The sequence below is a fragment of the Bufo bufo genome, chromosome 1 (assembly GCF_905171765.1).
Source record: "Bufo bufo chromosome 1, aBufBuf1.1, whole genome shotgun sequence".
NCBI classification, from domain to species: Eukaryota; Metazoa; Chordata; class Amphibia; order Anura; family Bufonidae; genus Bufo; species Bufo bufo.
The window spans coordinates 233,666,998-233,691,510 of record NC_053389.1 but is presented as its reverse complement, the minus strand read 5'-3'; the positions used below and the strand labels follow the sequence as shown (position 1 = coordinate 233,691,510).

Sequence of the window (24,513 nt, the reverse complement as noted above, 5' to 3'; positions counted from 1 at the left end):
CCCGGCACAACAGTCCTTGGTTCCAGACCGCTCTCTGGAGGTCTGAGTCCAAGGGAGGACGTGCCAACTTCTCAGTGAGAGCTTTCAAGCTGGCGCTAGCCCCTAACGCCGCCTGAAAACCCTAGTGGGACGTGGTCAGAATAGACGAGACTTCCACGTCCCCTGTCAGTTCTACTACCTGCCGGTCCCTAGACCACTCCTCCGGTGAGCCCTGCTGGACCGTGACCCGGGTACAGCCGTCTTTGGTCCCAGACCATCCGCTCGAGGTCCGAGTTCGAGGGGGGCTGTGCCGCTTGCTCCTTAAGAGCATTCAGGCTGGCGTCAGCCACTAACGCCACCTGAAACCCCTCACCAGACGTGGCCAGAATGGATGAGACTGCCATGTCCTCTGTCAGGTCCCCAGGACCTGTCTCCTGGCCTCCATCTAACTCGGCAGCTACTTGGTCAAAAGGGGAAAGCCATCAGAACCCTGAGGGGCCCCTAGGGCTTTAGCACTCCCCACTGCGCGTGACGGCAGCTATGGCCGCTGCCACTGCTGGTAGTGCCTGCTTCCCCTCGGCTTCCAACCAAGTCACCAGTCCAGACGGACTAACCTGGCGCTCTGACATCCCAGTTGTGGAGGAACCCTGCACTGAGGCTTTACCTGGGAGCCCTACTTCTCCTGGGACAGCACTGACCTCATTTGCATCCTCCTCCTCCGCAGCTGTCTGCACCCTCAGTCACCACACCTGAGGACAACAGGTTCCAGCATGCTTGCTGGCCACACCCTGGGGCCTCAGCACAGCTGTCGTGAATGACCCTCTCCCCACTGAGGGGAGAGGCACACATTTCATCCCACAAACCCATGAACAGGCATGTTATGAACATTAACAGTATCAACAGGGGTGGACATGGCATCACATTCTGGGGGATCGGACCTCGGGGTGTCAGCGGCCACGTACTTAGACACAAGCCGCCCCAGGTCCGTCCCCAGCAAAACACTGGCAGGGATATTTGAGGATACCCCCACCTCCCTCACTCCTCGACCGACGCCCCAGTCCAAATAGACCTTGGCGACGGGCAGCGCCGATTCTACTCCTCCAATCCCGGAGACAGTAAGGGATCTCCCGGGCAATAAATCATGGGGTGCCACCAGTTCAGGCCATACCAGAGTGATCTCAGCGCCGGTGTCTCTAAGTCCCATGGCCACGGCCTGGCCCACGGTGACTGGTTGAAAATTTTCCAGCGACCTCCCACCACTAGTGTTGAGCGAACTTGTGTTTTAAGTTCGGCGTCTAAAGTTTGGGTTTGTGTTATCGAAGAATCGTGTTATGGTCCGTGGTAGCGGAATCCATAATGCGATTCTTCGATAACCCGAACTTTAGACGCCGAACTTAAAACACAAGTTCGCTCAACACTACCCACCACCCCCACCCACCCACACACACCCACACACACACACACACACACACACAACACAGTGGACGGTTTCCGGGTCGATGACTGGGACGGGTCCCTCGGGCGCTGTGGACACATGGCCTTGAAGTGTCCTGGTTGCTTACATAGGTGGCAAAGTCGGTGTTCCCCCACCGACGTGGAAAGTAAAGCCAGGGCCAGGGCCAGTGCCCACTTGGGTCTAGGGGCAGGGGTAGCAGGTGCAACATGTGTCTTACCCCCTCTCCAGCTGACAGTCTCTGAAGTCCTGTTGTTAGTGTACTTGTCGGCCAGGGCTGCTGTTGCAGAGGCCCCCTTTGGCTTCCGGTCCCGGAGGTGCTCCAGGCAATTCCACAAGAACTGCTCTGTGGCCAAGAGCTCCTTCAGCTGTTGGACGGTGGAGAGTTCCAATCCCGTGGTCCATTGGTCGACCGCTTTCAGCAAGGCCCGCATGTGATCGGCCCAGCTCTGGGTAGAACCCCGCTGCAAACTCCTGAGCATTTTCGGGTATGTCTCAGGGGTCAAGTTGTACTGCCGGACTAGAGCCTGCTTGATAGCTCAGGATGGTCTCGCTAGGCAGGTCCCCGAAGATTTCGAGGGCTTTTCCCCTGAGACGTGGCGTTAGGAATCGGACCCACCGGTTCTCCGGCAGCTGGTACTGATGGCAGACCGACATTGGGCTGGGGAGGGCTGCTAGAGTTGGAGCTGGAGCACTTGTAGCTGGTGCTCACGCTCTGCTTGCTAGCAATGTTCTCGCTCTGCAGCTTCTGCTTTCTCCCGATGCTCTGTCACCGCCAGGAGGAGCTCAGAGGCTGCCTGGAGACTGTCCCAGGCAGCTTGTAGGAGGCAGCCGAGCCTGACTGGCTGGGGAGACGGGCAGGTGGAGTGAGGCCCACCGCGGGCCTCACCGCCGGCAACTGGCTCCTTGGGAACTTTAGCTATGCTCCCCCTCGCCTTGAATAAAGTTGCCTTCCACCTTCTCTGGGCCCCTCATCTGTACTGCGTCCTCCCCGCCACTATTCATAGCATCGGCCATCTCCTTAGCTTTGCTCCTTGTGATACTGGCCATCATTGCCACGGATGATCACTGACACAGACTGCAAGCTGATGCACACACACACCTTATTGTATTTGCACTCAGACTGTCTAGTGTTGAGCTGATATTAAGACTCCAGCGGCAAAAGCTACTGCTGGTAGTCTTTAGTGTCTGGGAGTATGGGTCCCACACTCGCACACACTAGTATCTTGATCCAACTTTGCTGCCACCAATATTTGAGGGCTACCACCCCTCGTGCCCGCTTGTATGTGACGAATACCGAACCCCGACTGACGTCGGACGTCAACTACGTAGAGCCAGACCCGCCAGTTCCGGCTACAAGTAGAGTCCAAGCATGGTACCGTTATTTGGTTTCTGTGGGGAAATATGTGTATCTCCCCTCCCTGGCATCCCACCGCCAAGCTATGACCACGGGCCTGTTCATCGTGGCCACAGGGACACAAATATGTACCAGGTTTATGCCTGTGATGGACAGGCGATTCATAATTCCTTATGAACCGCTGGTTCTATGGGGTCTGCTAAATTTGATTGAACTGGGGAATGGCCTAGACCCCTGCAGAGAGGTTTTTCCTGTTCCATTAGCTAGCTGAATGGAGGTGAGAAATTGTAAACAAAGGTGGACTGCTAGAGGCTCTCTGCCATCTGGCTGGCTTTGAAGCAGGCCCCCCCCCCCCTCCCTGTGGAGCTCACTACCTCTGCTACCTTTCAGCAGATGGTTGGTGTGGGAACATTGCTGACAGTAAATATTAAAGGGGTTCTGCACTCTGGATAGATCATCAGCATCTGATCGGCGGGGGTCCGACACCCAGGACCCCCGCCGATCAGCTGTTTGAGAAGGCAGCGGCGCTATAGCAGCGCCATGGCCTTCTCACTGTTTACCGCTGGCCCAGTGACGTCACGACTAATATCAACTTGCCTGGGCGGGGCTAAGCTCCATTCAAGTGAACAGAGCTTAGCCACGCCCAGGCAAGTTGATACTAGTTATGACGTCACTGGGCCAGCGGTAAACAGTGAGAAGGCCGTGGCTCTCTTGGAGCGCCGCTGCCTTCTCAAACAGCTGATCGGCGGGGGTCCCGGGTGTCGGACCCCCGCCGATCAGATGCTGATGATCTATCCAGAAGATAGATCATCAGTTTAAACAAAGTGCAGAACCCCTTTAATCCATATTTCTCACAAGGTAACACACCAAAGCTGGTGACCCGGCTGGAGCCAGGGGGGCAGAAAACACCAGACGGGTGAGTATTCTCTCAGTCCCCATTCCTCCTCCCTCCCCCTCCTCAGGTTTTCCCATGTGAATATTCCCCAAGGAGGCTTGCTTACCTCCACCTGAGGGGGGGGGGACTTCATGTCAGGCCACCTTCTGCTTACTCCCAGAGATGCAGCATAAGTGCGTGAGCGCCTTCTGAGGGCTTGGCCCAACTCACCCCCTTGGTATGGAGAGGCAGGACTTTAAAAGCCATTGGAGTAGCCGTAGGAAAATGGCTACTCAGCTGAAACATTGCACATGCATTAAGATCCACCTTGTGGATATTTTGTGTGCTCTCCACTTCTTCTGAAGTCTCCTAAGCCATGAGTTATATTCCCTGGACTGTTCTTTCTTCTGCCCAGTCAGAGCCTCTGCGTATTCAGCCGCTCTCTGGCTGGCCTTCCGGGGAATGGGTCTTCTGGTCCCTTTTCAGGGTTCCTGGTGTGTCTTTCCCCCGCATTTCTGTGCGGGGCCTTATGACTGGCCTTGGATTCGTTCTGTTCTTGTTCCCTCCCCATGGTACTGCTCTTTAACGTCCCATGGTCTTCTGTGTCTCCCAATGATACGAGCGAGAAAAAATAGGATTTTTTGTGCTTACCTGTAAAATCCTCTTCTTGCTGAGTTCATTGGGGGACACAGCACCCACCCTGTATGTACATTGCTGGTTCTCCTAGATGGGTCCTTCTGGTTCTTGATGATGACCCATCTCCGGTTTTCTTCCTTTTTATTGTTGGCTTCTCCTGGCTGCTCCTACTGCTTTTGTACAAACTGATTAGCTCAGTGTCTGCAGGAGGGATATAGCTGAGAGGAGGAGCTAACAATTTTTTTTGCTTATTGTTGCCTCCTAGTCGCAGCAGCTATACCCCATGGTCTTCTGTGTCCCCCAATGAACTCAGCGAGAAAAGGATTTTACAGGTAAGCACAAAAAATCCTATTATCTCTTTGCAGAACAGGCACATGAGTAACAGTGACATCCATGTGTGTTCTGTTTTCTTTTTTTTTTTTGTGGACCCATAGAAATGTACGGGTCTGTGTGCAGTCTGGAAAAAATTTAGATAGAACATGGATGCAAAATAAGGTCGTGTGCATGAGGCCTAAGACATTGGCTGCTTTTCATTTGTATAAAGACATTACAGGAATAAATCACTTATAAAGCAATAACATTTATTATTATTGTTGATACTAGCAGTGCTGAAAGAAGATAGTCCCATAGTCTGAGCCTGGCTGTATTCACGAGCAGAACACAAGCTATCGCCCACTGGGTCAGTGATTAACTGCTAGCAGTATGGACCTGCAGATATTATATCGCCCTGTGTAAGAGCAACATATTATAAGTTGACATATCAGCTATAAAAATAAAAAGCGTGACGTTTACTGGGTCGTAATCACCAGTCTTTGCTCCACTTATTCTGTAGTAGGCTAGGGATACACAGTGACGTGTCACAAGCAAGTTACATTAAAGTCGACAGAGTAAAAAAGTTGCATATGACTTGTGACACAAAATCCATCAGGCCTGGATTTCTGCGACTGTCGCAATATGGCATATCTCACATTGCGACACCATTGACAATCATTAGATATGATGCTGCTGTTTAACCCTAGCTTTATACTACAGTCAAATCCAGAGTGGCACCTACAGTTTTACTGGATGTAGCTTGGAGCTATAACAGCCCATAATGCACTGCTCTTTCTTCATCAGATATTCAGTACCAGTTGGGGAGAAGATCAGAAATTATATCAGAAAATATTATTTTACTGAAATAGTAGTAGATGATGGAACAAACTTCCAGCAGATGTTGTTAGGAAATCAACACTGTGAAACCTAGAAGAAACATATTATTTCCTTTTTTAAGATAGATATCTAAGGACAGACTAGATGAACCAAGGAGGTCATTTATTAAACAGAAATACGCCTAAATTAGGTGTATTTCTGGCGCAGATTGCTGTGCAAAAGGTCCTTTGTGCCACAATCTGTGACTTTTCCCTGCTCACGCCAGGTCTAAAGAAAGTGGACAGGAGGCCCGTCTCATTTACCATTTTCTACGCCTGTTTTAGGAGTGGAAAATTGTCTAAATGTAAGCCAGCTAGGAAGTTGTCTTACATTTAGAAGCAAAGGTGGATCCGCCGTAGTTATGAAGAGGTCTGCGCCTCTACACAACTGTGGCATATTCACAGCCAGGTATACGGCTTATTAAGACTGGCTTCTAAAACCGCAGTCTTAATAAATGTGCCCCCAAGTTTTTTCTGTTTCATCTCCCCCAGTGCAGCGGAGTATGTGGTGTACAGACACTGAACCAGCAGGGGACAGCAATGAGATCTGAGCAGCCTCAGAATTATGACTGCGGCATAAGAGATAATGCAACTCAGGATAAGTAAAACAAAGTGTGCCCTGTAATAGAGATTTAAAGGGGTTTTCCCATATCTCATCTTTTCTATGGCGGGATAGGACTAAGTGCTGACCCCAGGTGGCTAGGGTTATGGAAATAGTTGTGTGGGCTTGTTCTGCTACGTTGCTTGCAAACCTCCAATTCACTACAGTGGCACTTGCAGAAACAGCAGAGCACCTGCCCGTTTCTGTAACCCGAGTCATTTGGGGCCGGCACTTAGTCTCATCTGGTCGTGGAAACAGTGAGATAGGACAACTCCTTTAGCCTGATCATTCCTGTGCCCCCAGCCAGCAGATCTCTTTACTGAGCACCACTAGCCTCCAGTATGCAATTACTGCAGCTCTGAATCATACAAGAACCGAACCCCACAGATCACATGCCTGTGTATGGTGACTCATGGGTGATTCTGTCGGGGTTGGTTTAAAGAACATTTCCCCTATCTTGCCATATAAGTCCCGGAGGCACTATCTTCTGTCAAGTTGTTAAACATTCTGTTCCTCCAGTTGTAGGGAAGCTAGGTAACAACCAAGATGGCTACGGTTTCAGTTATGTTGTGTTCTCACAGTGGTTCCCAGAGGAAAATTCAGTTTTGGGGGGAGTAAAGATTCTTCTTTTCCAGAAAAGTTAGTGATGATTTTGCATCAAGTTGTTTTTGAGGTCTTCGGATCCTTTGTTGCCACCTATCCAGCTGCTTTTCTCCTTGTTCTTACTTAAAATAACCAAGGACATATTCTCCGATACCGATAAAATATACAACTTGGGCTATTCCAAAGAGAGGAGCGATGACCAGAGCCCGGCACCAGGCCCCCTTCATGAAAGCTGTGGGACCCTCATTCCGCCAAATCTTCCTGTTAGAGGTAAAGAAAACCCAGTGATCAACTCAGAGTCTGTTTTCAGATAACTGGTAATCGTCACTATATGCTCACCTGGCGCAGTCAGCAATCCCATTATATGTGTCTTCCCCAAGGCCTTTCTTCAATGTCTGGATCCGAGTCTTCAGCACTAAACCAAGACACACAGTTAATGAATTCAAACCTCAAGTAGATTATTTAAGGCATAGTCCACCCAAAGTGATCATAGACATCAAAAGGTGGGAGTCTATAAACTCATTCTCCCAAGTACCACAGGAGTTGTGGGTGCCTGAAAACATTCGGAAGTTAGCACCTCACAAGCAAAGAAGCTCTTTAGGTTTAGGAATAAGAAGTGGTCTGAGCTTAAATTAATGTGGCGCTGTACTTTTGGAGAACCTTTGATATGTCTGTGACGAATACCGTACTCAGACTGACGTCGGACGTCAAATACGTAGAGCCAGCGAGATACGGTATGATCACTGGTTACCAACGCATGACGTTACGCCCTCCTGGAGGAGCAGGTAAGGTCAGCTTGATACAGTTTACACAGACACCTCCTGTGCACGTGGGCACAGAGAGGCAACAAGCTGAGAGAGCCTTGTCACTGCTCCAGTGAAACAGTGCTTTCTCAGTCCGGGTATACTGTCACCAGCTTCTCGTTTAATATAAGCCCGATCCGCTAACGGTATTATATAGGGTGAGAAACCAACCTGCAGTAGCGTATAATTAGGCCGAAACACGGACGTGAGGATTCGTGATCGAGACACAAGACAGCACAAGATTAAATTATATATTTAATCGCCTTAAGGGCTCACTAGAAATAACACTATACACACAGAAAATATACACAGTGGTCTGAGGTTACAAATACAGATGGCGTGGTACAACAGGGTTAAGCAGAACAATAATTCAGTTTACCAGGTATATGAGTCCTGTGGGTTGTGATGAGTTCTTAGCTGGAGTCACGTGGGGGGCAGTGATGTCAGCAAGTTGAAGGTCCCTCTAAACACATGGCACGATGTGACCCCCCCTTCAGAGAAAAAACCCGCCTGCTTGCTGGCACAAGCCTTTTAACCTGTAGCCGGCCTCTGGGAGAGGTCCACTCCCCCTCTGCTGGGCTGGCAGCACATGAGCCACAAAACCGATTAGGGCTCATAGCTCCAGACCAGAATGTCTCAGGGAGGTGGTTCTGGGACCAATGGATCCGTCTGGGTTCCGGCTACCAGTAGAGTCCAAGCATGGTACAGTTATTTGGTTTCTGTGGGGAGATATGTATATCTCCCCTCCCTAGCATCCCACCACCAAACTATGACCTGTTCTTCGTGGCCACAGGGACACAAATATGCATCTGGTTTATGTCTGTGCTGGACGGGCGATTCATAATTTCTTATGAATCGCCGGTTCCATGATGTCTGATAATGTTCATTGAACTGGGGGATGGCCTAGACCCCTGCAGATAGGTTTTTCCTGTTCCATTAGCTGGGTTCCTGGCTGGCTGACTGGAGGTGAGAAATTGTAAACAATGGTTGCCTGCTAGAGGTTCTTTGCCATTTGGTTGGGGTTTGAAGCAGGGCCCCCCCCTGTGGAGTTCACTACCTCTGCTATCTGACAGCTGATGTGGGAACATGGCTGACATAAAATAATAATCCATATTCCTCACAATGTCATAGTGTCATATCAAAAGTTTTGATTGGTGGGGTTTAAGCTCTGTCTTTTCTCACTGTAGAAGATGGAATCAAGACGAGCCAATAAACTTCCTAATGAGTCTGTCTCGCTTCTACAGTGAGGACTATATGTGAACACTTCTCTCTCCTCGTTCTAGCAATGGACTAGAATCAAAAATGTTGATATGTCGCTATGACATATTGAAAGCTTTCCCAAAGTACAGTGACAATTCAAAGACTTCCACAAAAAGTTCTTGTAGTCACAGCTAAGAAAATACCCCATCAGAGGGGAGATAAACACGAATGGTATGTATAAATTGAGTAATCACAGGGTACCACCTGCACTAAAACGTAGCCTTTATTGTATAGTCCATATAAAATAACTAACTCCCATAATAACAAACACACAAAGAAAAGAAAAAGAAGGCTTCAGAGAGGACACTCCTCCCTATACTGGTGCCCAATTAGATACGAGCGGGGCTGAGGCGCCGCCCCCCACCTAGAGCCGAGCTGGCTATCTCAACTAGTATATGCGTGTGCAGGGTGATATATCTACAGTGTTGAACAAAGTCAAACACTTGCAGTATAGACCCCAAAGACAAAATGAGGGAAAAAGAGCGCCAAACCCCGTGTCAAAGTGCAGTTGGAAAATAAACATGGAATTGGAATAAAAAGCACCACTCGCAGTGATAACTACTATGTTGCACAAAATATATCATAGAGCAATAGCGTGGAGTGAAGATAATGGGTACTCCGGATAGAAGACCCTGAGTACACACAGCTATAGAGAAGGGACCGACTAAAACCATATAGACATAATAAAAATAATATAAATAGTATAGTAAGAAATGATAAAAATGTGAAGTGCCCCTTAAGGCAGTTTCACACAAATAACACTCACTTCACTGGGGGGTAGTCATCAGGATAAGCATAATACACCTGTGACTTGAACCTCCCCGGCCAGGATCGCATGTAGAATCGTAGTGATGGAAGGCAGCAAAAAATCCAGTGCTTCTGATCAATCACCTTTAATATGCATATGCCACATATGGCCTTATAAGATGTGGAATCACTCAGTACCCCCTAGATTTGCAGGCAAATATTTCCCCCAGTTCACATAAGTAGATTGATCAGAAGAGAGTATTAGAAGTCTTACCATCCAGAGGGGTCACTGCTACAGCTGCCATTGCGCCAGCAATGCATCCAGCCAGGAACGAATGGTAAAATGGAGCCTTCTCCTGGGAAGTCTTTTGGCCAAGCTTGTTAATGTTGGCGAAAAGGGGGAAATAGATGATGGAGAATGGAACATCCCTGCGAGGATAGAGCCAGGATCATAGAAGAATGTGAACACATGCAAATTCATACAGAAAAATTCTGATAACTTGGCATGCTCTCCTGTTTGGCAACCTAATGTTAGACCGCTGACACTAACGCAAAGGCTATCAGTGCTGGATATGATGGACCTGTGTGAAAAGCTGGGTTATCAGTTAAATTACCAAAAATCTGGAAAAGATTTTTGCTTTACGGTGCAAAGTGTCAGGATAATGTATTTAAGTAGCTTTATATTAATTCTTGCCTGAGCAGTGTGGCCCCCAAACCCTTATAGACGCCTGAAATTCCCTGGGTACGGAGCAGGTCTCTTGCTATCAGTAGGGCGGACGGTCTCTGAGGGGTTGTCGGGTGAGGAATGGAGGCGGCTGCTCCCTCTCCTGCTACAATTTTCTGTGTCGCTAAAGAAAAAAACCAATAACAAAATAAAAATATGATTTAGCATTTTGTAACAAATTTTTATATTGGTAAACACATGGGTCTGCATTGTAGCTGTATACACAAAATGATAGGAGACTTTTAATAAAGGCTAAGCAACAGTTGCTTCATTTGCAATCAAAAGGCTGCAGTTCTGTAATAGCCTTTAAAGACCGACAACAGAAACAAAATAAAATCTCAGAATCGAAGAAATGATAGGAAGGATTCTTTACAGTAAGAGTAAGTTGTGGAATTCTCTAATTAAAAGTAAGTAATGGTAAAATCCATGCCACCTAGTGGCATTACATTCTCTTGCAGCCCACAAGCAAAGCATAAATTAGGGCACTGCACAATGATAACACATAGTAAAACTCAAGGTCATGTGGCTGACATTATAACATTAGCCTAAGCCAAAAATGTCAGTGACTGGTGCATTATTCATGGGTTCCACTCTACAAAATATTTTAGTGGCTGCCTAATTTGTACAGGCAGCATCACAGAACTGCCTCCCATACCTCCCCAAATTACCCAGGCGTCCTGCATCCTGCAGTTGGATTTTCAACATCTCCATGGGTGACGTTACGACCACCTGGCAAGTTCCTGCACCACAGCCAGCCAACATCTCCCGAATGAGGGTAAGCTCCTTGCTGCAACCAGAAACTAAGAAACTAATCTTTTCAAATACAACGGGAAACATTATAGCGTCCACAGGACCTTGTTCATATAGGATCTATACCATAGTCAAGACAAGTTAACAAAGACATCTCCTTAAGGGCTCTTTCACACTTGCGTTCTTTTCTTCCGGCATAGAGTTCCGTCGTCGGGGCTCTATGCCGGAAGAATCCTGATCAGGATTATCCCCATGCATTCTGAATGGAGAGAAATCCGTTCAGGATGCATCAGGATGCCTTCAGTTCCGGACCGGAACGTTTTTTGGCCGGAGAAAATACCGCAGCATGCTGTGCTTTTTGCTCCGGCCAAAAATCCTGAACACTTGCCGCAAGGCCGGATCCGGAATTAATGCCCATTGAAAGGCATTAATCCGGATCCGGCCTTAAGCTAAACGTCGTTTCGGCGCATTACCGACGTTTAGCTTTTTCTGAATGGTTACCATGGCTGCAAGGACGCTAAAGTCCTGGTTGCCATGGTAAAGTGTAGTGGGGAGCGGGGGAGCAGTATACTTACCGTCTGTGCGGCTCCTAGGGGCGCTTCAGAGTGACGTCAGGGCGCCCCACGCGCATGGATGACGTGATCGCATGGATTACGTCATCCATGCGCATGGTGCGCTCTGACGTCATTCTGGAGCGCCCCGGGAGCCGCACGGACGGTAAGTATAATGCTCCCCCGCTCCCCACTACTACTATGGCAACCAGGACTTTAATAGCATCCTGGCTGCCATAGTAACACTGAACGCATTTTGAAGACGGATCCGTCTTCAAATGCTTTCAGTTCACTTGCGTTGTTACGGATCCGGCGGGCACCTCCGGCAAATGGAGTACACAACGGATCCGGACAACGCAAGTGTGAAAGAGGCCTGATTTGCAGGAACTTTATCACAGTGTTCCTGCCTAGAATACACTCATATTGGAATGACCTACCCCTCCTGGGACAAAATATTTCGGAAGAAGTCATTGGCTGCCAGTTTGATGGCCTTCTCTGGAGTGACCAAGGTGAGATTTACAGCAGCCCCTGTAAAAGATGGAGCAAAGTATTATGTACTAGGCACCAAGACTAAAATATACTACTCACAAAAAGTTAGGGATAACTGGCTTGTGAGTGAAATTTCAGGATGAACCTATAATGCACTCTATCCTTTACAGGTGAACGTAATGTGCCCTTGTGTAAACGTTTCAATGAACATGTCCAACTGTTCAATGTTTCAGTACTTTTTACACAACCTGCCGTTCTCTAACAAGGAGCTTAACGGCAAAATTCACAACAGGTGTTTGATCCATGAGTCACCCAATACATTTCCTGGTTCAATTAGAATTGGTATTTAAACAGTCCTCCTCATTATGCTGTTCACATTTTGACATCATGAGACCAAGACGACACCGAACAACTGATCAACAGTATCTCGCCATTGCGAGGTGGCCATTGAGCTTAGAGTGTCACAGAGTATCATCAGCAGGTTGCAACAGAGATACAGAGATACTGGAAGAGTAATGGAAAGGCATAGAAGTGGACATCCTTTGGTCACAGCCCACACTGATAACCGCTTCATTGTGAACAATTCCCTGTGGAACTGGATGATGAATGCCACACAACTCCAGGCACATTTAAGGTAGGTAAGAGGCACCCAAGTGTCATGTCAGACTATCAGAAACTGTTCACATCAGAATGGTCTGCGTGCTAGATGACCTGCAAGGGTACCTGACCACACCACCAGGCACAGGCGTCATCGTCTTGCATGGGCCAGGGAGCATCTATGCTGTATAAGGGACCAGTGGATCTCAATGCTGTTCACTGATGAAAGTGGATTCACGCTGAGCAGAAATTATGGACGCCAAGGATGTTGGAGACGTCAAGGAGAGCGCTATCCATCAGCCACTGACAAACCTTTGGTGGTGGGGTTACAGTGTGGGCAGGTGTGTCTAGTTAATACAGAACGGCCCTACACTTTGTGAATGATACAGTGACAAGCCCATACTACTTGATTAACATCAGTAAGCCAGTCATTGTGCCTCTGTATGAACAACTCAGGCCTAATTTCATCTTCATGGACGACAATGCTCCAGCTCATCGAGGTCGCATCATTAGGGAACGGCTGCTGAAGACTGGGGTACCTCAAATGGAGTGGCCTGCACTTTCTTCCAGACCTGAATCCCATTGAAAACCTATGGGATCAGCTGAGTCGCTATGTAGAGGCTCGTAACTCTGTACCCCAGAACTTCAATGACCTGAGGGACTCCCGTCAAGAAGAGTGGGATGCCATGCCTCAGCAGACAATAAGGCGACTTGTGAACAGCATGAGACGTTGTTGTCAAGCTGTAATTGATGCTCAAGGCCACATAACAAGTTATTGAGACATTGACATTTTTGTGGGGGTATACCCACCACTGGTGTTGGCTTTTTTTTTCAATAAATTGTTTGAGATGAATAAATCACCATGGCATGCTTCTACTTAAATGACCTACTTTCATGATATAATATCACTGTAGCGTGAACCTTTTACCTTTTCCATAAATTTCACCCAAAAGCCAAATATCCCAAACTTTTTTTGCGAGTAGTATATATATGAGAATATAATTACTATAATACTGTCTCCCATGTACAATCCCCATGCACAAGAATATAACTTCTATAATACTGCCCCTATGTACAAGAATGTAACTGCTATAAAACTGCCTCCTATGTACTAGAATATAACTACTACAAAGCTACCTCCTATATTTAAGAATATAACTACAATCATACTGTTCCCTACAGTGCCTTGCGAAAAAGTATTTATACCCCTTAAACGTTTCTAATTTTTTTCACATTACACCTGCAAACTTAAATGCAAACTTTTATTGCTATTTTATGCGATAGACCAACATAAAGTAGCAAATATGTTTGAAGTTAAAAGAAAATGATACATGATTTTCCAATTTTTTTATAAATAAAAATCTGAAAAGTGTGACGTGCATTTGTATTCATAGAGACTATCATTAACGGTGCTATAAGCGTGTACCCGAAACGCGTCAGGGAGATGTGAGGCCTGTTTTGTATTTATCTTTTGTAACTGCTTTTAATGGAGAAAAAATAAAATTTAATGGATTTTACCAATACCGGTGACTGAAAATCGCTTATATTTATCGCTGTCGGAGTGCAGTCCTGCACCATCCGTGCCTCGGAGGTCCGAGCAGAAGCTGGCGTTCGTTACTTTACTATAATACTTTCTGCCACAACATATGTTCATGTGTTGCATTGTGTGGTGGTGTGTATCTAGGGCCATGTGTCGTGTGGCGGTGCACATCTGCCTCTGTCTCGTGCGTACTGGCCACGTATACTTGTGGTGTCCTATTGTTTCTGTGTTGGCTGGTTGCCATATACTGGTGGATATGTATCTAGGGCCATGTGTAGGTGTTGCAGTGCATATTAGTTTCGGTGTTGTGCGTACTAGCCCCAGATGCTTTGTGGTGTGAACATGACCCTCGTGTATGTCTCTTCTTTCTGTTCAACAGGTCAGGGGTTAATTGCCCTTGCTTGCTGTTTCTTTTGTGTTCCATGTAGAGGTTAATTCTTCTGTTTGTGAGCACCTGTAGGTGTTTTTGGCTGATGAGCTCAGCTCTCTGTTCTGTCTGTGTATCCCGCCCCTTTACTGAGCAACAGTAATAGTCCCTGTATCTGCTTTTGTTGCTCTGTTCTCTCTCTAGTCGTTGCCTGTCTATATGTCTGACCTGTGTCCGTTGTCATGTCTGACTTTTCCCTGCAGTGTTCCCTGCTTGTTTGGTCGCTGTTCATGTTTTGTCATCCAGTCTGGTGTTTCTCCTCTTGTTCTAGAGACTTGTATTTTAGTCTTAGTTCCTGTCCAGACAGTGCCTGTGGGTTTGTGCTTTTCCTAATCCTGCCTGTGTTCCGAGTTCGAGTCAACTGCCGGGACCATCGAAAGATGTAGCAGTCTGGTCGTCCACATCCCTGTTTAGGGGTTAAAGGGTGAACATCGGAGAGGCGCTAGAATAACACCCTTACAAGGGATTGCTTTCATCCTCCCTCCCTGAACTGCACTTTCTTAATTCTTGGGAGGTAGAACTCTCTATCCGCCTGTCGGACCCAGAAAAAGCATTTATCCTCTCCCACTCCCACGATTTTAGTCGATGTATCAGAATTCAGGAGAATTCGTATAAGCTACTTACCAGATGGTACAAGTCCCCCAAATTTCTGCATAGGCTTAAGCCTGAGATTTTGAGCATGTGTTGGAGATGTGGAAAGGGTATAGGTTCGCTTTCACACATTTGGTGGTATTGTGAGAAAATCAGTTTGTTCTGGACACACATTGAACAGCTGATAAATGAAGTCTGTGCTACTAAGGTTAAATTGGATCCTAAACAAATCCTTCTTTGGTGTCCCAATGACTCGCTTACTCCTTCTGGATCTGACCTCCCCACTATGCTTATCACAGCGGCGAGATTGCTTATCCCGCTGCTGTGGAAAAATACTGAACCTCCATCTATATTGATGTGGAGAGACAAGGTTGATCAGATCTACAGATTTGAGGAGCTGGCTCATTGGGAAACTTATACACGCCCCCACTTTCTCAAGATCTGGTTATCTTGGAAAAACTATAGAAAGTTCAACTAAAGAGTAGAAGGTCCATACCCCCCCCCTCCCTCTCTTCTCCCTGTACACTATATCTCCTTCCTTGTTTTCTTTTATTCTTACTCTCTTGTTTAATTATTAGCACTAATGCGGGCACCACATATAGTATTTCTACGTGCTATTGTGTCATACTGTTGGAATGACTAATAGGCTTTCTTGCTGGCCTGATTGGGTTGACTAGCACCTGAAAGGTGTTCCAAGTCCTTTCAATGAAAAGAAAGTTGGTTAGGATTGTTCCTGCTACAGTACTACCTCATATGTACAAGAATTTAGCTGATATGATGCTGCCCCATAGGTACAAGAATATTACGGTTATCCCTATTTATACTAAGTTTAGATGCTTTGTACATTATGTGCCTTTAACTAGGTATGACGATTGTTCTTGGACCAATAGCCTTATTGTGCATACATCGGATGTTATGGTCAATACATATATTGTTGTATAACATGATATTCCATTATGCATTGCATGTGCCTTTGTATCACGTATACTTGTGTTGTATACACTATTTTTCATATTGTGCAGATACTTCAAGGAGTCGGATCCTTTATGCATCTATTTCTTCTGCTCAATAAAAATAAATTTGACAAAGAATATAACTACTATAATGCTGCCTTCTATGTACAAGAATATAACTACTATAATACTGCCTCCTATGTACAAGAATATAACTACTATAATACTGCCTCCTATGTACAAGAATATACCTACTATAATACTGCCTCCTATGTACAAGAATATAACTACTATAATACTGCCTCCTATGTACAAGAATATAACTACTGTAATACTGCCTCTATGTACAAGAATATAACTACTATAATACTGCCCCCTATGTACAAGAATATAACTACTATAATACTGCCTCTATGTACAAGAATATAACTACTATAATACTACCTCCTATGTACAAGAATATAACTACTATAATACTGCCTCCTAGGTACAAGAATATAACTACTGTAATACTGCCTCTATGTACAAGAATATAACTACTATAATACTACCTCCTATGTACAAGAATATAACTACTATAATACTGCCTCCTAGGTACAAGAATATAACTACTATTATACTGCCTCCTATGTACAAGAATATAACTACTATAATACTGACCTTATGTACAAGAATATAACTACTATAATACTCCCTCATATGTACAAGAATATAACTACTATAATACTCCCTCATATGTACAAGAATATAACTATTATAATACTGCTCCTTATGAATGAAAATCTAACTACAGTGCAGTTTGGTAATCTGTCTGCTGCACCAGTTCAGGCTCAGACAGGCATTTTTCTCTGCTGAAGAATGCCCTGGATGGGTTACTGTTATTCTTTTCTGCAAGGCATCCTGGGATTTTTCTGTATAATTAGATCTTTTAGTAGCAGTGCGTGGGATGTTTTTAAGTCCTTACCTCTGTACATTCCGAAAAATCCTTCTGAGCGCACAGTCTTTATCAGGCAATCAAACCTGAGGACAAATACACAGAGATGCCTTAGTATATGCCATTCAGGGCCTGTAAAAAGTTAGGTGGAAATTCTTTTGGGCATAGTAATGTGGACACCAATAGTTGTCACCTTGTCTTGTTACACAGAATTAACTACATACCAGATGTAGCAGGGTTAGCACTCAAACTCTTAACTCAAATTTCTTAAATCATTGTGTTATCTTGAAACAAAAGCCATTGAAAAGCAATTGAAGGTGTTTGCTTAGTTTAGATAACACATCTCAGAAAGCATAGAGTGTTAACTCTACTACATCTGTACAGTATGTCACAACTCACAGACTGGTATTTCCTGGTATTGTTTTGATTTTAATGAGAGATGTGTGCCAGAAAAGGGTATTTTTTTAAACTCAATATCCATAAAAAAACATTTGCTTAAATAATTTTGCCTATTTCTTTTTGGCTGCACTACACCATTAAAGGGGTTGTCCAGGTTATAAGAGTTGAACCCAGACATATCCCCATTTTCGCCCCTCTAACATGAGCATCGGAGCATTTCATGTTCTGATGCTCTCCCTTGCCCAGCTCTCAACCCAGACAACCACTTTTACAATTAGATACAAAATATAGTCCATCTGTAACAGCACAGAGAGATATAACTCCTGCAATATATAGATAGGGATTCCATTGTAGGTTTACTACTGCTGTATGGGAAAGATGTTATTTGTTAGCATACTTACCAACACTGTAGTTGGTAAAGTCGGGATATGTAAGGAAATGCCCCCAACTTGTTGGGAACATCAATTTATGAGTGAGGCTTGCATAAGCCCTGCTTGGTATTGGCTCAGGACTCCCCAAATTTGCAGGGACTGTCTCTGAAAATTAAGGACAGTCCCTGCAAATTCGGGACTCTTGTCAACTATCACAAGCACAGCGCAGCAGGATCTCAGGAGCAGCGGCGGTGGCATCCGGAGCAGGAGAGGTAGGTTGATTATTATTTTTTTGTCTCTGATCTGAGGTCTGATTAACATGGTGGTCTGATTGGAGGGGGGTCTTTAAACATTGGAAGTCTGATCTGAGGTCTGTTGGGAATAGAACATGTCCTATTCTTGTCCGCAATTGCGGACAAGAAAAGGCATTTTCTATGAGAGTGCTGGCAATGTGTGGTACGCAAAATGCGGAACGCACATTGCCGGTGTCCGTGTTTTGCGGATCCACAAAACACATACGGACGTGTGAATGGACCCTAACACCGGGAGTCTGTCCTGAGGTCTGCTTGGGGGTCATAAACATTTGGGGTCTGATCTGAGGTCTGAATAGGGGTCTTATTAAGATTGGGGGTCTGATCTGAGGTCTGTTTGGGGGACTTATAAACATAAGGAGTTTGATTAGGGGTCTTATTAACATTGGGGGTCTGAACTGAGGTCTGACTAGGTGTCTGTTCTGAGTAATGAGCTGACGTCTGATTAACATTGTGGCTCTGAGCCACCTTCTTTCAGTTTGGACCTGCCGACAACATGGGGCTACTTTTATTATTCTTTTTTTCTATGGCCACTTTAAGTCTGCCCCTGCCTCGGGTATATCTTCTGATCTGCCCATGATGTACAGACATCTGCTTAACTTCTGAATGCTTTCCTCAAGACTTCTCCTATGCTGCAACTTCACACATTACTTCCCTCATCACACAATTCCTGGCTTCTCCTGTGCTGCACTTATACTCTTGTATGTTCTTCCTCAGACTAACCTCCTACATGTTTGATCATACACGCTCTCACTGGTATTGTATAGTATAGAAACTGGGTAAGTGTAAAAAGAATAATGTTATTACCCTTAAAACTTAACATTTATTAGTGATGTCTTAAAAAATATAATATAAGTATATCCCCACATACAAAAATAAATTAAACAAAACATAGATAAATGGAGGTCATTATCAGCATATGGGACATGTGCATAAATTCAATAGTATTCAACTGTTACCATATGTGTGGTTACTTACGATACTGAAGACCCCTGTGGTAAAGGGATTGCATTTACCAGATCACTCAATGAAGATTACTTGGATACTTGCTGCAGAGACTTAGATACTTGCTGCAGAAATTTGTGGTCTGGAATCCTCCGGGTGGTTAGGGAGGGGCATATAAACCGATGCACAAAGTCCGCTTGTAGGCATCAGGGAATCTATCCCTAAATATCTGTACTGTCCCTGCCTAAAAGCGGAGTAATCGCCCCGCGTATCGGTGGCTGTATCCTTACTAGGAGTCCCAATCTGTCCAATAGTTCCCAATCACAATGATGCCAATACTTTCATTCAGTTGTCCAATGCAGTATCTGATCTCTAGTTATCCAATGTCCCGACATGTTTCCCCTATTAAATATGCTGGTTCATCAGGGGACCAATATGAAAAGCACGGTGGCAAAAAATGATGAAAGGCCAATGGATATTACTGACCTGCGGCGCAGATGGTTTCCCGCTGCAAGTTTAAATACCCTTTGTGTTGGTGGCTATTGGCTTCCGTCAGAGCCAAGTGCGCAGGCGCTGTGTTTAGTGCACCAGATACAGTACAGACCAAAAGTGTGGACACACCTTCTCATTCGAAGAGTTTTCTTTATTTTCATGACTATGAAGGCATCAAAACTATGAATTGACACATGTGGAATTATATACATAACAAACAAGTGTGAAACAACTGAAAATATGTCTATATTTGTATTCTAGGTTCTTCAAAGTAGCCACCTTTTGCTTTGATTACTGCTTTGCACACTCTTGGCATTCTCTTGATGAGCTTCAAGAGGTAGTCCCCTGAAATGGTCTTCCAATAGTCTTGAAGGAGTTCCCAGAGATGCACTTGTTGGCCCTTTTGCCTTCACTCTGCGGTCCAGCTCACCCCAAACCATCTCGATTGGGTTCAGGTCCGGTGACTGTGGAGGCCAGGTCATCTGGCGCAGCACCCCATCACTCTCCTTCATGGTCAAATAGCCCTTACTTTGAAAGTTTCCCCAATTTTTCGGCTGACTGACTGACCTTCATTTCTTAAAGTAATGATGGCCACTCGTTTTTCTTTACTTAGCTGCTTTTTTCTTGCCATAATACAAATTCTAACAGTCTATTCAGTAGGACTATCAGCTGTGTATCCACCTGACTTCTCCTCAATGCAACTGATGGTCCCAGCCCCATTTATAAGGCAAGAAATCCCACTTATTAAACCTGACAGGGCACACCTGTGAAGTGAAAACCATTTCAGGGGACTACTCTGAAGCTCATCAAGAGAATGCCAAGAGTGTGCAAAGCAGTAATCAAAGCAAAAAGGTGGCTACTTTGAAGAACCTAGAATATTACATATTTTCAGTTGTTTCACACTTGTTTGTTATGTAAATAATTCCACATGTGTTAATTCATAGTTTTGATGCCTTCAGTGTGAATCTACAATTTTCATAGTCATGAAAATAAAGAAAACTCTTTGAATGAGAAGGTGTGTTCAAACTTTTGGTCTGTACTGTAGGTGCACTCTGCAGACTTACTAAACCCTCAAACTGATGATAAAATTGAGAGATTAGCCAACATGTCTTACTAGGAGGACTACTTGAGATACCTTGGCACTGTTCTCAGGCTCAGACATGTCCTCCTAGTAGGACATGTTTGCTAATCTCTCAATTTTATCATCAGTTTGAGGGTTTAGTAAGTCCACAGAGTGCACCTGTCTTTGCTATTATTATATTGTTATATTGATTATCACATCCACCTAATTGCTATCTTGTGTAGGATATCTATTGTGGTACTTGTGGTCCGCCGCAGGCATCCTCCACTGTATGCATTTTTGCTGGGGATCGTCATTAGCAACGGGCCACAAGTGCAGGATTTGCTCCCCTGTTTATATATGCACAACTGCATGTGGGTTTGCGCACTTCCTGCCTGTTTAACACCACGCCATTTTTTTCATTCGTTTGCACACGTGGTAACAGTTGAATACTATTGAATTTATGCACATGTCCCATATGCTGATAATGACCTCCATTTATCTGTGTTTTGTTTGATCATACATGCCAGCAAGGACATAACTGTATCCAGCTTCCTGATGCATACAAAGCACTGATTGCTAGCAGAGTCCGCCGGAGGGGTGCGGCCACCAGGCGCTCTAATAATAAACAGATTTTGTAACATTTTGGATGTGGTAAAGCATGAATCATTACTGGGAGGTGGAGGATGGGCAGACACTGAATTCCACTGAAGGAAATTTTACATGTTTGCCAGTGTGTGAGTCAGAGAAGATGTGAACTAAAGCTAAAACGAGGAATGTTTGATTGCACTGCTTCTCAAATCTAGCTTTGGTCGCAGGACCGCCACAGATTCTGCAACTTAATGGGCCTGTTATAAAATGTAGTGACTTTAGTGCTCATTCAAGTGAGATAGAATATTACAACTTTTTTTTTCCAGTCTAAAGTAATAAAACACCTCCAAAATAAAAAAAAGAAGCAATAACCATTTTGAGTAAAAAAATAAAAAGCTACTAGTCAAAACCATGTGTTTCCATGGTAACAAGCCAAGTCATGGTATGGATATCAGGGATGTATTACTTACATGCCTCTGTAGATCACCTGACCCTGCTGGTTCTGTAATCGGGTCTTGGCAAGATCTATGGGAAAAACACAGGTGACTCCCACCAATCCGGCTATTCCTCCATTGATAAGTTTAGCGGGTAAGCTGAAACAGAGAAATTCCAATATCACCAGATAGACATAAGAAACATTATCCTGACTACCCCTCCCCCATATGTGATCCATATCTCTGGCCCCCATTACACAATCCCAGTGCCCTATTTTTATTTGCTAGTATAGCATTTGCAATAATGTGGTGCTTTGGGATGTGCTGACTGACCCCCTTTTTTTACTTCACAGTTTGCTGGAGGCGTGGCTGCCTCTTTAGTCGTGCACTCCTGACCAGCTCGTTTGTCTCACAGGTTGATTTTAATTAGTGTTAGTATATAGCTTAGCCCACTCCCCCTTACTCACTGAAGCCATATGGCACCAGGAGAGAGATAGTGTGTGGACTCTCATTGCAGTCCTCGGTGACCATGTTGCGCCGGGGGTGGTGTGGAGTGGGCCCAGCGTGCATGCTGGTAAATGCTTTCCCTGGATTCAATGGAGGCCATTTTGGCACCGAAAATGACAGAAATTCAGGTGAGCCCAGCATGTGAGTGGAACCTACACTTTCTGAATTGTATGTTAGCCGCCATGGCACATAACAGGTATATAGTGTTAGGAACCCGTCTAACTAGAGATTGCCTTGACGTTCGGCAGACGGGCTCAAATAATTTTGTACAAAACAATTTGCCAAGTATCTCTAACTTGCTAGTATAGCATTTGCAATAAAGTGGTGCTTTGGGATGTGCTGACTGACCCCTTTTTTTACTTCCCTATTTTTATGTTAGCGAACTGGACCCTATTAGAGTCTCAGATTCAAGAGAGAGAATTAGAAATATCACATTTTCCTCTTAACATACAGTATGTAGAATGTTATCACTTACCTGATCTTTTCAGGCATATTTCTGTTTTGTGGTTGTCTCCGTCAGCTCCAGTTCTGGTAGTTGGCCTGCAGAGAGGGAGAGCAGTTATAATACTGTGCGGGAATTTTCACTCATTGCCCAAAAAAATAATACACCCAGATAGAAATGTTGGATTATTGCAAAACTCTATATGTAGTTATGTCTCAGGTGTGTGGTCTGATTAGCAGCTGGGTGTTGCCACAAGAGGGCATAAAAGTGCTTCCCCGGCTGCCCTATCAAAAGGCTCTCAGTGGCTACTTTTGGGGAGTGTACCTCTTGGTGAGACAAAGCTGACTAATGATATGCCTCTATGATGCATTCAAAGACATTGTGCCCAGATGACAGACTTTGAGAGGAGGCACATGATTGGACTGATGGATTGAGAGAAGCAGGATGGTTGGTTTGACAAATGCTTGCCATCTTGGCCATTCCGACCAAGCTGTTAGGAGGTGTTGGCAGCAGTGGTTATGTAGAAGCAGGCACACACGGTGAACAGGCTCCAGACAACCCAGACAGACCTCCAGTAGAAAGGATCTTTTTGACCACGGACAAGCATGAACAGCCGCCACAGTTTCGTTGTCCACTGTCCAGACACAGGTGGCACCTTCATTACACACCCCTGTTCCTGCCCAGACCATTTCCAGGAGCTTAGCAGAAGGAAATTTGATGTCACTGCACGGACTACGTGTCCTGCCATTGGCAGCCAGCCACCGTCACCTTTTGTTTCTTAACTCGTTTTATTGAACAAGTAGATATGACAGACATTGAGATTGTCATGTAAGTAACAGACAAAAAATGTTACCGTTGTACATTGGTGATCAGTACATGTCAATAAAAAAATAGATATAAATGACATTCAATCCGACTATTGTCATGAATTATTGAACCAATAAGCCAGAATATAGTGACATTCAATTGTATACATAAGCAGCAGGTTTACAAATGCATCAGCACATTTACATCAGAGTGTAGGCAAGAAGCCCAATTACTGGGCAAGTATATAATAAAGGTTGCTGCCTAAATCTATTGATCTATGAACCTGAAGGTAATTGGGTTTGTATAAAAGACATAGACAATGTATTTGGAGAAGAACACCAGGCCCCCCAAACTTTTTCAAACTTAGGTTCACACCTCCTATGCTTATAAACAATATTTTCGTACGGGATAATTGTGTTAATTAAACCTTTCCATTGAGAAATTGAGGGAGCACGATCCCCCATCCACCTTAGAACTATCGCCTTTCTTGCCAAAAATAGTGTTTCCCGAAGGAAGGTTTTGGTATAGTGGGTATATATCTCATCGTCTAGTACATTTAGTAGACACAGCTTAGGGTCCATGGGGACCGGTATATGGATCAGTCCAGAAAGGAAGTTGGTGACTTCTATCCAGAATGTCTCCATGTAAGGGCAAGCCCATATGAGATGACAAAAATCTGCGTTCTTCTTGGTGCCTCTATGGCATCTAGTGTGATTCAATCTCCCCATTTTATTTAACATAACTGGGGATAAATAGCTTTGATGAACAATGCACACCTGTATGAGTCTATTATTTATTGCCGGGGAAACATACATAGCTGATTCCAAGATGATTCCAAGACCTCAGGTATATCATCCTCTGTTAAGTCAGGGATCAGGTTTTGCCATTTATGTATCACAGGCAATTGAGTTGAATTAATTTGGGTATTTATCAGATGAGTGTATATGAAAGAAATGAGTCCCTTAGGGCCCTGTGACTTTAGGACTCCTATTAGGGGAAATTTAGATATGGAAGGACCCCCCGGGAATTGAGTGTTGAGAGCATGCCTGAGCTGTAGGTAGTGATAAAATGTATTATGAGGTAGTTGGAGTCTAGTCT

General features: G+C 44.9%; 1 protein-coding gene across 2 annotated transcripts in view; it reads right to left on the bottom strand.

The window, feature by feature from the left end:
* Positions 1–6,079: 6,079 nt before the first annotated feature.
* The window catches only part of SLC25A18 (solute carrier family 25 member 18), a 31,468-nt gene continuing 13,034 nt past the window's right edge, over positions 6,080–24,513 (bottom strand). For both annotated transcript variants that reach the window (XM_040436811.1, XM_040436812.1), the window contains exons 2-10: positions 22,642–22,706; positions 21,696–21,818; positions 17,087–17,142; positions 11,963–12,053; positions 10,893–11,011; positions 10,195–10,348; positions 9,775–9,929; positions 7,030–7,105; positions 6,080–6,951 (exon numbers count right to left, since the gene is read on the bottom strand). In XM_040436811.1, coding sequence (XP_040292745.1) covers positions 6,810–6,951; positions 7,030–7,105; positions 9,775–9,929; positions 10,195–10,348; positions 10,893–11,011; positions 11,963–12,053; positions 17,087–17,142; positions 21,696–21,818; positions 22,642–22,658 — 933 coding nt within the window. In that variant the 5' untranslated portion in view covers positions 22,659–22,706 and the 3' untranslated portion in view covers positions 6,080–6,809. The remainder of the gene's footprint in view (positions 6,952–7,029; positions 7,106–9,774; positions 9,930–10,194; positions 10,349–10,892; positions 11,012–11,962; positions 12,054–17,086; positions 17,143–21,695; positions 21,819–22,641; positions 22,707–24,513) is intronic.